Here is a 17,501-nt window from a genome sequence, read left to right on the forward strand (position 1 = left end):
TGCTTGGTAGCTGAAGGGGTCGGTGGTGTGAAGCAGAGATGCAGGACACTGAAGAGTGTGTGTGTCTCTTTCGCCATTTCCCCTCCTCCACAGCTCCTACCTTGGAACATGGCAGGGCCCGCCCCATCATGCTTACGGGTGGCCTGGCTAGACCCTGCCCTCCGGAGCTTCCGGCTCAAGTGCTTTCTCTGAGTCTGTTTTCCTATTGCACAACAGGGGTAATCACTCCTACCTGTAAAGGTTAACTGAGGTCACACGGACAAGGCACCTGGCACCTATTAAGTTCTCCCCCTGTTGGAGTGCCTCCTGGAGCTAGGATTGCCCTTGAGTGGACAGGGCTGGGGAAGGTTGCCAGAAGCAGTCACAGGAGCTCATTAACTGAGTCCCCAGCTCACTAGCCACTCAGGGCCTGGGAAATCACCTCTCCAGCAGCTCCCCTGCCCTCGTAGTCCTAAAGTGCTGTGTGTGCTTCTTCTTCCGGGTGCAGCGCTGTTTATGTGCCTGTGTATATGTGCCCCTCGGGGGCGGCACAAAATAGCAATCAGTGTCCCTGTGGAGGAGCCTTGGAGGTGGCCCAGTTTAGCTGTCTCTGGAGTTGCATGTCTAGATGTCTCCAGGGGGTGTGCTTCTCTCTAGCCCAAGCCAGCCCCTCTCTTTGGTGACATCCTCTCATGTACAGGGTCAGCTGTTGACATGTAAAGAATGGCCCAGGGTATCCTACTGTGAGTAGCTACCCACAGGGCTGGGTGACACAAAGCTGCTCTTTGCTTGTTCAGATGACACCCTGTTTTCTGGTTCAGAAGTTTTGTTCATAGACCAACAAGATGGCTCAGCAAGTAAAGGCACTCACCACCAGGCTGTTTTAGTCTCTGGAATCTACGTACTGGAAGGAGAGAACTGACTCCCCAAGTTGTTCTCTGACCTCCACATGTGCACCATGGCACGTATGCACACACATTTACACACACACACACACACACACACACACACACACACCACCACCACCAACAACAACAACAACAACTGATAAGGCCCAGGGCGGAGTGGCCACAGCAACCTGGCTTTACCTACTTGCCTGGCACCCCAGCTGGCAGTGGGGCATGGGACAGACTTCCACAGTCTGGAAGAGGGGCTAAGAAGGAATGCAGAGTATACACAGAGGCAGGGCTGGATGGTGGGTAAGTACACCAGGACCCAAGCTAAGTTCTCAGCATAGTGCTTGACCTCTGATGAGTGCATTCAAAACAGGATACTTGTTGAAATGGAAAAGGATGAATCTAGAGACGCTAGCAGGAGCAAATTTGGGGAGAGAGTGTAGAGTCAAGATTTGACTGAGATCTCTGAAAGTCTCCTGAGGAACAGGAAGATCCAAGGCTAGCTAGGGCTCTGGAATGAGGAAGAACCAGGTGTCCTGGGCCTCTGTGAGGGTCCCCTTAGTAGGAAGCAAGGCAAGGCCTAGGCATAGAAGGGGCCCCAGTCCTCGGTAGCCTGGGACTGGAGTAGCACTGCCAGCCTGGTCCTGGGCAGCACTCTGGCTCTTCTCCAGCCTCCAAGGGAGAGCAGTAGTTCTACCTCCCTGATAGCCCTGGGCCTTGGGCACAGTCCAGCCCCCACACAGCTTCCAGGCTTGTTCCTCCTGGCTGCTCATGATCTACCTGACTCTCCTGCCCAGCCTCTGCTCTTTGTTTGGCTCGGGAAGCCCCACCCCACCCCACCCCAGCACACTCCTAGACTTTCTGGTTCTTCAGGTTCCAGTCTTTAGTTTCACTGTAGACACGTTGAGGCAGGACCTGGAGGGGCACTTATTCCTTAGGTTTCTCTCTTGCCTAGAGGGAAGGAGTATGTGAGGCCCCAGCCTTCTACACCTCTCTCACATTCCTTCCTCTGTCCTTTTCTTCCTCTGTCCTACACCCCGGGTGTCAGGAACTGGGTGAGACAGTGGGACAGGGCAGAAGACATGGAATCTGTTCTGCCCAGGGTTACGGTCTGTTTTGGAAGCAACTATTAAACACCAAAAAAGTGAGAAGGCTGTAGCCTCCTGTGAACTGTGGGGATACTGTGGGAGGCAGAGCGAGCTTAAAACCATGGACTAAGCTAATGGGGGCTGGGGGGGGCGATAGGGGATAGTTTTCTGAGATGATGTTCAAAGATGACTTAGGAGGTTAGTGGGTAAGGGGTAGTCTTAAGAGGCTCTTAGCAGAAGGTGCAGCTTACGCAAAGGCCCTGAGGCAGCAGGGAGCGTTGCTTATTCAGGGCTCTAAAGCCAGAACTCTGGGAGAGTGGTTGGGTCAGACCTGGCAGAGCTTTGTCTGCAGTGATAGGAACTTACTCTTTGTAAAGAGCAGTGGGAGGCTGCTGGAGAGATTTGATCAGGAGGAGGCTTGTTCTCTGGCTTTAGAAATAGAGAATAGAGGCGGTGGGGTGGGGGTGACAGAGGCAGGGCCATCAGCCTGTTCAGCCAGCCAGTTTGTCCCATGGAGGAAACATGGCATGTGAGTCGGTGGCGGTGCAGATGGGGAGCTGGAAGCTACTGGGGTAGGGGAGGGGTTAAGAGATGACCTCAGTAGACCCTGGAGGGGGCCTCCTGTCAGGCAGGTACAGGCAACAGTGACAGTTTCCCTAAATTCTACAAACTAGGAAAGATCTATGCCTCTCTCTAGAGGCAGCTGGGGGCGGTAGAGGCAGAAAGGACTTTAGAACTTCCAGGTCACCTGCATGTCTTTCCCGCCCCTGCACTGGGCCCTCTGAGTTGCTCGGCCTAGTCCCTAGGAACAGATTGTGGTGAGTCCCGAGTTCCTGGGGAGGACACAGGTATTTAAAGTGAGTTTAGGATTTAGAATGTTGGTTGAAGCCCAGCTCCACCTCAGAACACTGACTCATTGGTCCTGGTTCCTTTCACCACTCGCATGTGTTTCCCTTTCTCTAAAATGAGGGTAATAATGGACCTCCTGACCTGAAGGACTGGTGATGCTAACAAGTGACTGCCTGCCCTGGGTGAAGGCCTGCCACTGATACATGTCCTTAAAAACCAAAACAAACCAAAACAAAACACCAGAAGTGGTGCTGGAGAGCTGGCTCAGTGGTCAAGAGTGCTTGCAGCAAGTGATCTTGTAGACCTGGGTTTGCTTCCCAGCACCCACACCAGGCAGTTCACAGCCACCTGTAACTCTAGTTCTAGAAGATCTAATGCCCCCTTTTGGCCACTGTTGGCATTGGATGCATGTGGTGCACATACAGACAAGCAGGCACGTATACATCAATACAGATAAAACTCCCAAGAATTTCCAAGCCTTCCTCCACTTGGCATCTCTTTCCTAGCCACAGCATGCCGTAACAGTCACCTTGCCTCTCCCTCACCTCAGCCACTCCTCTGCTTTAGTCTGACTTTTGCCACCACTGGCTGTTGTCTTTGATAAGGTCCCCTGTCTGCTGTAAACTTTTTGTGTCAGGTGTTTTGGACTCTGATGGGCCTAAATTTGGGTCCCAAATGTGTCAGTACTCACTGGCTGTGTGACTCTGGGCATGTGACTTGGTCCTTCAGCCTACAAAGTAGAGACACTGATTGTATTGTACAAGAAATGACATAAAGTACCTGGTGCACAGTGGATACTTTCATGCCAGGGCCTAAACTGAGCCTGAGCTCATGGGTGACAAGCAAGTCATCTGAAGGGCCGTTCCCAAGGCACTGGATTTCCTGGACTCATGCACTGGCTTGATTACTAGGAAATGGATCCACTCTCAGGACTAACGAGGCATTGCTATGCCAGGTTTTTTGGGGCTGTGACCCTGGGTGGTGGGACATGGAGGCAGAAGAGGCTGTGGGTCAGTCTTGGCATGTTAACCAGGGTATGGCAGGGCCTTGGTTGAACCCCTGTTCTCCTCCTCTGGAGTAGGAACTCAGGAGCTGCCCATGCTGTGGGAAGGCAGTTGCCAAGTCAGTGGGGGCAGGGGTGGGAGCAGGGAGTTACAGGAAAGCATCCTTCTGGGAAGGCATCCAGAGCCTCTCAGGAGCTGGAATGTCCAGGCCTTTGGGGCTGTTGGAATGTAGGAGTAGGGAAGAGGAGGGGTTCTAGGGTCTGCCTAAGGCTTAGGGTAGACAGAAGGTTTCTGGGCTCTTCCCAGAAAGCAGTTCTCCAGTACCTTTTGATTTTTGTTATTCCTGGAGCTTGGAATGACCAGGAGTTAGACACAATTGGAGGTGGAGCCCCCAGCTCCAGACTTCACTCCTTTACCAGCTGTTGGACAAATCTCTTGACCTTCCCACACCCTGATATTCTTCTCTGTAAACAGTAATTATAGCACCCACCTCCTCGGCTTCAAAGAGTTACAAGGGTTCCGCTCTTTGAACAGGGCTCGGCACTTACTAAGTACTATATAAAAGTTAGGTATTATTATTGTTTTCTCTAAGTCTGTCTTGCCCCCTCGTCCTCAAGGCCTGCTACCTGTAGCATTGGCCATGCCTGATGTGATCGTGCCACTTGATGTAGTGTCTCTATCTCTTCCAGGCAAACCTGTCTTTGTTAAGGTCCCAGAGGACCAGATTGGGCTGTCGGGAGGGGTGGCCTCCTTCGTGTGCCAAGCTACAGGGGAACCCAAGCCTCGAATCACATGGATGAAGAAGGGGAAGAAAGTCAGCTCCCAGCGCTTTGAGGTTAGTCCTGGACTGACGGGGAGGGCTGGGCAGGCTTTAGGGTTGGCCTGCTCTCTGTGGTTTTTTTTTTTTTTTCTCCCTCAAGGGCCTTCTGGGGATGTGAGGAAAGCTGTAGTAGCTCCCCACACCCTAACAGGCTGTGACCACATCTGTCCTGTGACAGGTGATTGAGTTTGATGACGGAGCAGGGTCAGTGCTGCGGATCCAGCCATTACGAGTGCAGCGAGACGAAGCCATCTATGAATGCACAGCCACCAACAGTCTCGGCGAGATCAACACAAGTGCCAAGCTGTCAGTGCTTGAAGGTATGTACCGAGAGGGACATGGCATGGTGGCCAGGTAGATTGAGGTGTGGGCGGAGCCCACCAGGACTGGCCACCCTGGGGTGGGTGAGAGTCAGTGCTCCACAGGCCAAGGTCACTGGTCTGTGTTGAAGCCAGCAGTGAGCTTGGCAGCTGTGTGATCTCCTGCTGTGCTGGGTCATTGCTCCCTTGGGTCTGGGTCAGGCTGGAGGTATGGTGCTGTGGCCCTGGGGTTATGTGACGGTAGCAGTGAAGCCTGTCAGTCAGTGGCAGTGTACTCCTGGTACCCTGATCAAGGAGCTGGCGCTGGGCTTTCATGTGAATTTTAGTGTCTCCTCTCATTTGGTGGCTCGTTCATTCATATATTCATCCACATTGCTTGAACTGCTGTTAAGCCCATAATGTCACTTGATACGTGCTACCCTCAGTCAGTGTCCAGTGTAAGGAATGTGGACACTTTGCTTCTAGGTCTTTGCCAAGGCCCAGGGTGTAAAGGGGAACAGAGCTTCCAGAACTCTGAGTGGTCAATTTGAGTCTTTTCAAGTGGTGGCTGGAGAGCTGGAGAACACAGAGAGGAGGGGGGGAGTCATTGAGTGAGGCTGGAGGAACAGGTTGAGGAACGAGCCCTTTCTTGAGGTCATAGAAAGCCGCAAATAGGGTGGGAAGTGACATGATTAAACCCTGACCACAATGGATACATGAATCTGAATGTGCGTTTTCAAAATACCATATTGATTGTTGCTTTCATTTTTAAATGCAATACCGATATCTGTTCACTGTTAAAAAGTTGAGAGGGTAGTGTGTAAGGAGAATAATAGTCTCTTTTTCTCTGACCCCTAGTGCTATTGGTTATTTCTTGGTGGCCCATTTTCTGTGTGTATGTTCTGTAGACATGTATGTATATTTGTATTAATATATATAAACAGAATAGTGATCACACACTGTTCCATGACTTTGGGGTTTGTTTGTTTGGTTGTTGTTGTTGTTGTTTGCCCAACTAGAGGGCAAACCCAGGGTTTTTCAGACAAGCTCACTCGCTGAACCTGGAGCTCACCTATTTGGCTAGCCTAGTGGCCAGCGAGCTCTAAGAATCTACCTATCTCTGCCTGCTTCAGCCTTGGGATTCCAGGCCCTCACTTCCATACCCAGCTTCCTCCATGGGTGCTAGGAAACTGAACTCAGGTCTTTATGCTTGCTCTGCAGGTCTGTTACTGAGCCATCTCCCCAGCTCTCGCTTAATATATATATTGTGAAGATTTTCCTTACCATTAAATATTCTTCTGCACAATTATTTTTAATGGTTGTGGGTAAGCTGTCACATGGAAGCACCCTAATTTATTTAACTGTTCCCTTTTAGTTGGGTGCATATGTTCTCAGCTTTCAGGCTTTATAAATAAGGTCACGCGTGTCCATCGCTTTGCTGATCATTTCCTGATTCTTTACTAAGTCAAAGGGCACATGTATTTTAAAGCCTTCAATATTGCTAGAAGATTGTATCCGTTTATATTCTTACCAAGAAGGGCATAAGAGGGCCTCTTCCCTGCACATCTTCACCAGCAGTAGAAATTACCATTAAAAAAAAAAAGCTTTGCCAAGTTAATAGGCAAAAAATGGCATCTCAATTTAATTTGCATTTCTTTGATTACAAGAGCGGTTGAACATCTTTTCACATTGGCCATTTTTACGCTTTGGCTTTATGTGTTCACACATGCATCCATTCAGTAATTCTTGCATCTGTGTGTCTCGTGTGAATCAATGGGCTCTAATAGAGCTGTGTTAGGCCCTCCCTTGTAGAGGGGTCTAGATGAAAATGATGAAGACAGGGACTCTGGACCTCATTTGTTCCATCTGGAATCCAGGATATTGTACCCACTGTCCAAGCTAGTGTGGAGCTTTAACTGCAGTGTAAACTATATCTCATTGTCCATTCTGAAGCTTAGACACCTGAGCTGCTGCTGCTTGGTGTCATCTGGGTTGTGCTAGCCCCACTATCCATTCCATTTGGGGATGGGGGCCAGACAACCAGCACTGAGCTGAAATCACTGGCTCAGAGGTTCCTTCTGGTCATTTCTAACCTCCAATTGTGACCCAGGAGAAAGCATTTCTGCCCCAAACTTCCACCTGTTGGCATGACAGTCAATGTACCCTGCCTTGTATTTGAGTAGGGTCTAAAAGACTGGAACTATAATCCCTATCATGGTGGGCATCTTCTGAGGCTCTCAGGCTGGGGAGTAGTCTCCTTGTGAGAATGGAGAGCTAATTCTTCCGAGACATCCCACTGTCCTGTCAACTTTACCCTTTAAAGGGTCTCTCAAGGCCTGGGGAAGAGAACTCACACTTTCAAAGGTTGCCATTAGAAACAGCCTTCCTGATCAAGAGTTTCTTTTCATGGATTAGAGTTTACTGTTTCTTACGTGGTGTTAGGAATGGACCCTGGTACTAGACACGTATTTTTATCCCCAGTCCTGGGCTTCAGGATATATGTTGATGCCTCTGGGGACTGGACGATGTCTGATGAAGTGTGGGACAAGTCCCTTCTACAACAGAGTGGTTGGAATTGTGGGCCTCATGGGCCCCTCCTGCTCCTGAGGTATTGCACCAGCCAGGCAAAGTGCTGACCTGTCCTGTTGTCTTTGTAACCTTGACCAGCTTAAGGTTTGGCAGAAAGGAATGTCACAGGGGGTGGGACATCAGGGATTCAGCCTAAAGCAACCCTGCCTCATTTCTTCCCCATTCTTCCTGGGTGGGGGGCAGGAAAGCTGGAGTGCTTGCCTGCTATAGGTGAAAAGATGGCTTTTTTGGAGCTCTGGGGTTGGCAAGAGGGGAGAGCCAGGGCTGTTTTTGTGAGATCACCACGGAATATTAGTAGTGAGAGATAGACTTGGTTTAGGGGCTGGAAAATAGTGTCTGAATGCCTTACTCATGTCTCACTACACGTGCCCTCTAAACACAGGCGTGTAAGCCTGCGCATCAAGAGATATATGCTTTGGGCAGTGCCTGGAGAATGCCTGGGGAGCCTAGTCCAGTGCAGGAGCAGTGTATCTTCAGAAGGGAAACCCAGTATTATACTTCCTTTGGGGCCCTCTGCCCTTGCCTCATACCACCCCAGGACCAGTTCACACTGTGGCCTCTGGGGACACTGCCATGCCAGGTCCCTCATGACTCTCCGTAGCTCTGCCGCTACTGGAGCAAGACTGTGCTTCTGGTGCAGCTTGTATGAGACCTAGCCTACTATGCTGGGATGGGCAGCTGGTGTGCCAACATCCCTGTCAGGAGGGGTGGGGTGTCCAGCACAAGCTGGCTGGGGGTGGGCCTGTCCTGTCCTGGGCTGTGACGAGTACCAGGGCCCTGCCGCCCAGCGTTCCTGTCTGAGTGGTAATTGAAGCCATTAGCGCGCCAGCCTCTCCCTCGCCGGGTAATGGCAGGAAAAGCTCTTCTCGCTCCGCACTCTTGAGGCGGTGGCTGAATCATTCCCCCTCCAACCCGCCCGCTGCCGCCACTGAGACAGGGAATCTGACATTTTCCCTCACAAGGGAGGGGAGGTATGGGGGAAGGGAGTGAGGCCTTGATTCTGGGCTTTCCCTTCAGAGGTGGAGGGGGATAGTGAGGGTGTTGAGCTCTGTTTGGAGGTCATTAGAGTCCCCAGGGGTTGCAGAGTCCAGGCCAGGCAGAACCATGGTTGGGAAAAACCTCAGGGAGGAGGTGGAGGTGTGGGTGGAGCCCTAGTGACTGGGTAAGTTCTGAAAGGGACACAGAATGCCCAAAGGAAGATGGGGAAAAGAGACAGTGGAGTAGGAATAGACTTTTTCTGACTTGTCCTGGGGGCCAGGCTCAAGGGCTGGATGTTTGTCATTTCATGGATGTAGAAGATGATTTGCTTACAGTGCTGTGAGCACGTGTGAACTGTGTATACCAGGAGTGTGCCTCATCACACAAAAGGAGTTGTGTAGCAGGGTTCGTGTGTGTGCCTCAGGCAGTTGGGGAGGGGCATGACGTATAAGCAGGTGCTATGTACTTTATGGGCTCTGTTCAGTAGTAGGATGTGAACACAGGCAGTCTCTGGATTGTGGGATTCATACGGCAGGTGGTGCGTGTGCATGTGTGTGTGTGTGTGTGTGTGTGATACAGGTTTACAGCAGGTGGTATTATACCTTAGCTTGTGAATAGCAAGAGAGTCAGCAGTCTGAGCTGGATGTGTAGGGTCAGTCAGGTGCTGTATTCAGATTCGTTGTCTCTGGGACCCCAGAGTCTCAGCTTGGATCTGTCAGTCAGTCAGAACAGCTGGACAACGATGGATGCTGGACAACATGGTGGGCCTTAAGTATTGTCAGCATCCGCTGCAGTCACACCTCAGCAGCTCCTCCGGAACCAAGCCAAGAGGAGGCACACTAGGAGTCTCGACTAAACCTGGCCTTAGGAGGTTTTAGGACCTCTCCTTTCTTCCCCAACCCCCACCTACCTCACCAACCTACCTCACTTGTCCTTCTACCTGCTTGCCTGGGTGTCTGCTAAGTGGGCCAGACTGTGCCCACCTATGCCACTCGGCTGGATCCAGCTAGAGTGTCTCATATCGCCCACCTGGAGAGCAGGCTGTGAGGCAATTGTCAGGGTCGAGGGTATTTCAGTGTAACACAGGATCATGTATTCTGTACCCCTCTCACCTTTGTGGGCTCTGAGGCTTTGAGGTGATAGGTAATTTCTTGATACACACACACACACAGACACACACACACATAGATAGAATCTTTAGAAATAGCTCCAGGGGAGAAGGCTGATGATGAGCCGCCTGTGAGCCTGTCCTGAGGTGTCGCTCCTGGGCTGGGCAGGGTGAGTGTGTTTTCCTTCCCTAGGGATCATTTTTTCCTGCCCCACCTTTTTCCCTACCCTATGCCTTTCTATTCCTTTCACCCGTGGTAGAAAGATTAAGGTGAAGAGCTACTATAGGAGGTCCCAAACCTAGAATTCTAGGCAACCCCTGTTCTCCCCTGGCAGCAATGACACTAACATGCCAGTGGCCTTTGGGACGTAACCTCCATTTCCTTTAACCATAATGGATCTCAGGACCATGAAGATACGGAATGCTATAGCCAGATTTTGGAGGTTCAGACTCGAGATATTCTTGGGTAGGAAGGCACTTCTGGAAGGGGGCAGTGTGGCAGCTGGAAAGTCAGACACGGCATTTCTTGGTTCCTGAAATCCTCTCATTTTTTCTAGTTCTGATAGTCTTCGAAGACCTCAGTGAACTCCTTTTTGAATGGAGTCCTCTTCTGTTAGCTGTGAACACAGAACACTTCCCCTGTGCCCACCTAGCTCTCTACCCCTGTGGTCACAGGTGTCTGTCAGGCCTGCTTTGTGCTTTTTGCCCTTTCTCCCGGTTTATGACCATGGTCTGAACCAGCAGCGCTAGAAATAGCTCTCAAAGTTGGAGGTCTTAGATGCCCCTGGATGTATATTCTCCGTTCTTGGTAAGGTATCCTCCTCACCCTGGTTGCCAGGGGAGAGGAGGGCTTACTAAGGGCAGATTCATGCTTCAGAGAAATCCTTGTTGATGCAAAGTAGGGTGGAAGTGTATCAGTGAGAGGTAAATGTAGTCACTCTAGCTACCAAAAGCTAGCATTGCCCCAAACCTTGTTGTGAATAGAAGAGGAATGGAGATTGATCAAGAGCATGCCGGGTAGCATCCGGCCCGGCTGCCTGTGAGACCCCAGTGGCGGTTGGCTCTGTGTTCCTGGTTCAAGGCTGGTAGACAGCGGAACCAATTTATCTAAGATTGAAATACAGGAAGAGGCCCAGGTCTGAGGAAGTGAGTTGGTAAGTCTAATTTGAAATCTGTCAAGTCAGGTGTGTGCAGGCATCTAAGAAAAGATGTGAGAGGGCCTCGCATGGCTTTGCCTGGCAGTCTTGGGGGGCAGCTGGAGAGAGAATCGTGAGAGCCAAGAAGCCAAGCCAAAAGGATCCCCAGGAACTGGCTTTCGCTGGTTGGAGGAGGTTCCTGGGAGCTAAGTGTGGGGAGCCCAGCAGGAGAGGCAATGGAAGAGTATGAAGGAGAAGCCAAGCAAGATGAGTACTGGGCAGTGTCCTTTGGATTTAGCTCTGCAGTTGGCACTGACCTTGGCGGGGAGGCTTCCGGAAGCCGCGGGGGTGGCAGCAGGGCAGCAGGGGGCTACAGAGCGAGTGGGAAGCTGCCAGTGGTCTGGAGTGACTGGGAGCAAGGTCTGAACCTAGAGGGGTAGATGGCTAAAAAGGAAATTTCTGGAGTAGGCCTGGGGTAGAGGAACCTCAGGAGGGAGAGCCCAGCGTGAGCCAAAGCCTAGAGTGGGGACCAGGCAGTGGCTCTTGGGTCCACTGAGTCTGTGTGGTGGGGAGGCCTCACCTGCCAGGTTGAGTAGGATGCTGTAGAGTGCCAGGGAAACCCAAGGGAGGGGGATTACTGAGAGGGGAGACTGTGGCTGCCGACAGGCCCCAAACAGCTCAGACTCAAAAACAAAACAGGCTTTTAAGATGCCAAGTTTGATGAAATCTGAGTGCTGGAGGAGGTGGGAGTTTTCTCTTGGAAAAACAGCTGAAAGTCGAGACTGAAAGCTGCGAAGGGAGATGGGCCCTCAGGCCCTCTGGCCCCCCTTACTGCCTGGGAGCCTGGGGGCGGGGTGCTGGCTAGGCACTGAGCCAGAGAGCTTACAGGTTTGGGAGGGCTCTGTCTTGACCCTGTCTTTGCTGAGGATGGAGTTGCTCTGGGGACTGGACTGAGGTGGCCCTGGGCTTCCTTAGAGTGCCGAAGGGCAGGGTGGGGCCTGGCCACCTACAGAGGTTCCTTTGTGGGTTTGGTCTTACTGTGTCTCCAGGTGCATGTGTCTCTTCTTATGTGTGTCTGACTGTGCGCGTCCTCACACCCGTGTTCCCACACCTCTGTGCATGCCGCCTCTGGATCTGCCTGCAGGAGTCTGTTTCCACAGGTGCTTGTCACTGCAGATGCCCCTCCACAGGCACATGTAGGTTTCTATTTTTGCACCTGTCTCTTTCTCCACGTAGTTCTCTAGGTCCCTGGCTGTGCATGTTTCTAAGGTGTCTGTGTGTTCAGGGACAGGGGGATACACTCATGCATAGTGGAGGGGTCAGCCTCCCAGACGGTGCCACCCCAGGGAGCCAGGATATGTGCATGCGCATATGTGCCTGTATTCAGAGATGCCACGAAGCTGGGTAAACATGGGTGAAGAGGTCTCACTGACAGACGGTGCCGGTGCTTGCCCCTACTGCCACCACCCTCCCCTCTAAGGCATCTCCATCTGTTAGCTTTCCTGGTGCAGCCCCCTGCCTCTGGCCCAGACTCCGCCCCAGGCATCCCAGGCTTCGCTGGACAAAGAGACCTGTGTGTGTTCTCTAGGGGCCTTCAGCAGCTTCCCTCCCCCAGTCATTGCAGCCTGCCCGTCTAAACTCCCCACCCACTCTTGCCCTGTCCGGCTATCAGAACTCCAGTACACACCCCAGACTCACCTTGCTATTTAGTGTTCCTCCATCCTTGCTATAGTCTTTACTCGGGCAGTGTGCAGGAAAGCTTTCTGCTTTGCATGATCATTCTTGATCCTCCTTCCTCCAGGAAGTCACCAAGATAGCAGATGAGAGGTGGAGTCACAGTAATTAGCTCTACTGCTGAGGGATATCAACAATGCTCCCTGTCCCTGTCCTGTGTATCCTCCCCACCCCACCCCTTAGACACGCCCTCCCACATGCCCTGTCCTCTCTGAGTTCTGAGACAACAAGACTTCTCCAGGGAAGGAGTCAGGTCTTAAAACCGCACTATCGGAAGGGCCAGTTGGGCGCAGGAGCCACTCATGAACACTTGGATGCTCACTCTAGGTGCACAGATATGTGCGGGGTGGGCAGACTTTCGATTGCGTGTGGTACTTATGTGTAGAGGCTATCCAGGCCTAGGCTACTGGGTTGGTTCCTCTCCAAAGTCCCCCAAAGCCAGTGGGCTTCTCTTTCTGCTTTGGGAACAGTGCAGTGTTGGACCTGGCCACACTGCGGACTGTATATGCAGAGGCAACTTAGAGCCTCCTGCACTGTTCTGGACTCTAGCAGGCGGGAGCTGGGTGCGCTGCGTTGGTGGAGCTAGAATGCCTAAGGGGGAGCACCCCCTCCCCGAACTGAGGAGCAGGGTCCAGGGAGGGGGCGCGGCTGCTCCGCCTAGGTGGGGGCGGGAAGGGCGGCGCCCAGTAGGACTTGGACGCGGAGGCGCGCACCCGCTCGGACACAAGCGCGCGCAGCCCTTCCACCGTGGCACCCGCCTCTCTGCCGTCGCCATGGTTACCGGGTGGCCTGGAGTGGGGAGGGGCCCTCCCGCACCAGCAGCCCCTGTGCTGACAGGACGTGTTTGGAGGGGCTATAGCGTAACCCGTGCATCCGCCTTATGGAACACGGGCGCGTGCCGGGGGTGTCCACATATGGGAAGCATTGGGCTTCTTTTACAGCACCTGAAAACGAAGGCTCATATGTGCATGGGGGGTCTGCAGTAGAGCCCGTAGCCGGAAGCCAGTGGAGGGCGGAGAGAGGGAGAAGGGCGTGGTTCTTTCCAGGGACGCCCCTCCCTTCCCCTGCCCTGCCCACCATTTCACTCATGCTAGTCTAAAGCACCAGGGTCTTACCACCTGCTTTCCTCCAAACCCCACCTCCAATTTAACTGAGTGACCTTGGGCGGGTTTCCAGATTTCTGCCAAGTCCCCATTTGCTCATATGCCTCATAGGGTTTTGGTAAAGATTGTCATTTTGTAAAGCTGTTAGAGAGTACCTGCAACAGAGTGAATGCTTCATGCTTGGAACCTTTTATCCCTGTGTCCAGAGGCCTCAGTTTTCTCAGTTGTTGATGGGTTGGAAGTGACAGTGTGGCATGCATCCTCTTGAGAAATTTGCCTTGGTCATTAACCTGAGTGGTTCAGACTACTATAGACACAGCTCTGGTGGTACTGGGGTGGGGGGGTGAAGTGGCAAGGGGCCAGTCACTCCACAGGCATCTGGGGAATGTCTGTTGTCCTTGACTGATAAGAGTGTGCTGAAGGTTCCCAGGTGGAAGAAGAGGAAGCAGCATCTGCAGGTCAGCCCTCAGGGGTCTTCCAGCTCTGCTTGGGAGCCTAGCTGGCACCACGGACTGGCTTTTGGGTCCTGCTGTTTAGTAGATGGTTCTTTACACTCACTGGTTTTAGGCTCTGGCGGTGGTGCCTGAGGGATGATCTGAGCCAAGGACGGAGCCATTTGAGGGTGTGATAATTGAGGGAGGAAAATTAATTGTCCTTAATTTGGCGTAGGTCCCAAAGACTTTCCCCGTGTCAAGAATTCAGAGTAGATCCCTGTGACACTGGGCTGCAAGCATTTGTACTGCTTTCATTCTTGATCAGTGAGGCTAGATAACTCCTGGACTCTGACTCCGGCAAGACCTAGCCACCCTCAGTCTGCACCCCAAGTGTTCAGACAGATAGGAGTGAGAGCCTAGAAGAACAAGCTTGGTGCCTTCCTTGGTTAGTGGCTACAGCTCTAGGTCTAGCAGCCTTGAGCATCCTGCTGCTAGGAGGGTGGGGAGGATGCCTCAGTTCTTACTCGTATCTTCCAAGTGGTAGCAGGCCAAGGAAGCTGTGTATCCGCAGTCCTCGATTCTCTCTGCCACATGGTATAGCTGAAGGGATGCAGGCCAAGGAAGGATATCACATGTGCTGACAGGGAAGTGGAGACTGGACAAGCACAGCCTCTGGTAGAGTTGTGGCTGTTGATGTTTTAGGAACTTTATTTCCCGTGCCACCCCCACCCCGCGTCCATATAGCACTTTTCCATAGCCAGCCGAGCATTGATCTCTGTTCTTCCCAGGACCTAGAGAGATAAGTGCTGACATCTTCAGTCTGTGCTTCCAAACTTTGCAACTCCCCAGCAGGGATGTGGTATAGGTCCTCCTGCAGCCCCTGCCTTGCCAAAAGGGACCTAGGACTCCGACTCCTCATTTGGGGTAGGGCTTGTGCTTAGAAGTCAGGAGTGGGAAAGAGAATTGTATTATGGGTCCTAGCTAACCTGGAAGTCAGGAGAAAGCTACACAAAGAGGTCCTCAGAGATGAGCAGAGCCAGTCCTAATGCACACTCTTTGTTTGCAGAGGACCAGCTGCCGTCTGGGTTCCCAACTATTGACATGGGACCTCAACTGAAGGTGGTGGAGAAGGCTCGCACTGCCACCATGCTGTGTGCAGCTGGTGGGAATCCAGACCCTGAGATCTCTTGGTTCAAAGACTTCCTTCCTGTGGACCCTGCTGCAAGCAACGGTCGTATCAAGCAGCTGCGTTCAGGTGAGCTGAGGGCAGAGTTAAAGTGTCATGAATACCTCGGGAAGACACCTTCCAGCCTAGTCCACGTAGGTGCTGGGGGATGAACTTTCTAAGGAAGACCAATTAGAATGTTTCTAATGTCAGAGACCAGCTCTTGCTTAGGGAACAGGATGTGGTGGCTAGCTCTGTCGTGATCCTTCTGGGATTGTCAGGCACCACACTTTTGGCCAGTTTTGCTCCTCCAAGCATGCATGACATGCCAACATGGCAGGCCTGAGGAAGGTGCCCTGGCTTTTCATCTACTTTTCCAGAGCCCAGCCCATGTCTCTGCTTCTCTGGGCAGCAGGATTTGCTGGGGAAGGGGACAGTGAGACTTGATTCATCAGGTTTCAGATGGCACCTAAGAGCCTAAAACTAGGGGGATCTGCTTCTGTGCTGTGGCCACCAGAGCCACCTGTCTCCCTCCTATGGATGATGTCTCAGTCAAGCCACCTTGGAGCCCTGGAAACAAGGATGCCATTGTGACCAAGAGGGAAGTGTCGTCCCATTGATTGATCTGCCTGTGAGGCTCCTGCCAAGAAAATAGATTTTTATTTTGTAGGGATGGAGGGGGTGGGAAACGAGGCTCAGAATCAGCTGGGCTATATTTTATACCCACTAGTAGCTCAGGCTAGACCCACAGACTTGGCACCAAATATCCTGCTGGTGGGAGATGCTGCCTATCAGCTCTGATGTCAACGTCATGAAGGATGTGTCCACCTCTCTTAGGGGGCTCTGCTGGCTTCAGAGGTGCACACCAGTCCCAGCCCCTCCCTAGCAACTCCCACCAGGCCCACACCATTTTGGTACCCAGGAAGAAGAGGGAGTGATGAGCCACCCAGCAGGGCAGGATTCTGGCCCCAGCCACGGCCGCCTGAGACAGCCCACGAAGTGTTAGCTCATTTAATTTAATTAAAACTCAACAAGATGGAGGCAGCTGTAGTGCAGTTAATTAAAACAGCCATAATCAAGGCAGGAAATGGTCCGGCAGCGTTTGTGGCTGCTGCCCAGCACAGCACAGAGGCCGGCATGGCTCCGCTCCCCTGTATTCGCTCATGGGTGCCCCTAGGCAGGTTCCCCATGCTGCCAGACGGTCCTCCCTATAGGCCTGACTCCTCCCCGGAATGGCATTGACTGTCTGTGGCAGGCAGCAGTTCTGGGAAGGCCCGCTGTCTCCAGCATTTGTTCATCAAGTATTTATGTAGCGCTTGCTGTGTGCCAGACCCTGTGCCACCCTCCCCTGCCCGTTACTCCCCTGGATGCTGCACGGGCCTCTTCCTTCTTGTTCTCACAGTGGCCAGCAGCCCTTCCTCTTCTTTGAGCAAACCTCCTGCCCTCCCCTGGGCCTTGCCACCCCTGATTTCCTCTAGCTGCCCAGTTGTCCTTGCCTGAAGCGCTGGTTTCTCTAGCCCAGAGACCTGCCAGCCTCACCCTTGCTCTGACAGTCTGTCCTCTGGCAGGCAAACCCGTGGTTCCTGGTGCTTCAGTCACTATCTCCTTATCTGTCCCTGTACTGGTCAACCCAGCCTAGACATCCTGTACTAGCTCCAGATCTATGCCATCTGGATTTCACCCTGTCTGAGATGAGCAGTGACTTCTTTACAAACAGCCATGCCCTGTGCCCACTGACCATTTGTCCATGAGTGGCAACTCACCCCCAACTGAAGGAGACCCAACACTCCCATTTAGTAAGGAACCACATTCTCTTCATGCCTCACCAAATGAATCTCAAATTGGTGCCCTCTTCTCTTTCTGTTGCCTCTCTTCTATCTTGGGACACCACTGTTCTCCCTGCCTCTAGACTCACTCTGAAAACTCTGTCCTTCAACAACTGTTGGTATTGCCAGTTCATCTTCCCCCTAGACTCTGAGAGCCAGTGCTGGACCCTGGGCTCATAATCCTTGACCCTGCCTGCGTGGTCAGACCCGTGCTCCTGGTCAAGGGAGCCTGCTCATATCACATGCAGGCTTTATCTCAGCCCATCTTATCTGCATGCACCTTATTAGTTCTCTGGCCTTAGTTAACTTTGTCAGTTTTCATATCTTGCAGAGTAGCTGCATTAAGGAAACAGTGACACTTTGCGGCCTGGTTTGTGGTAAAGGCTCTGTCCGGCCTCCTGCCACTTCATTCACACTTGCAGGTGACCACAATGACCCATCCTTGCCCACCTGGCCCTCTACCCTCTTTAGCTTCCTCCACTGGGCACCTCTA

The 17,501-nt window shown here is 52.4% G+C and overlaps 1 protein-coding gene across 2 annotated transcripts in view; it reads left to right on the forward strand.

Moving 5' to 3' along the window:
• Positions 1-17,501, forward strand: part of Ptprf (protein tyrosine phosphatase receptor type F) — an 80,744-nt gene that overhangs the window by 17,458 nt on the left and 45,785 nt on the right. For both annotated transcript variants that reach the window (XM_028786269.1, XM_028786263.1), the window contains exons 4-6: positions 4,506-4,651; positions 4,815-4,956; positions 15,084-15,272. In XM_028786269.1, coding sequence (XP_028642102.1) covers positions 4,506-4,651; positions 4,815-4,956; positions 15,084-15,272 — 477 coding nt within the window. The remainder of the gene's footprint in view (positions 1-4,505; positions 4,652-4,814; positions 4,957-15,083; positions 15,273-17,501) is intronic.

The sequence above is a fragment of the Grammomys surdaster genome, unplaced genomic scaffold, assembly GCF_004785775.1.
Source record: "Grammomys surdaster isolate TR1022 unplaced genomic scaffold, NIH_TR_1.0 100, whole genome shotgun sequence".
Lineage (NCBI taxonomy): Eukaryota > Metazoa > Chordata > Mammalia > Rodentia > Muridae > Grammomys > Grammomys surdaster.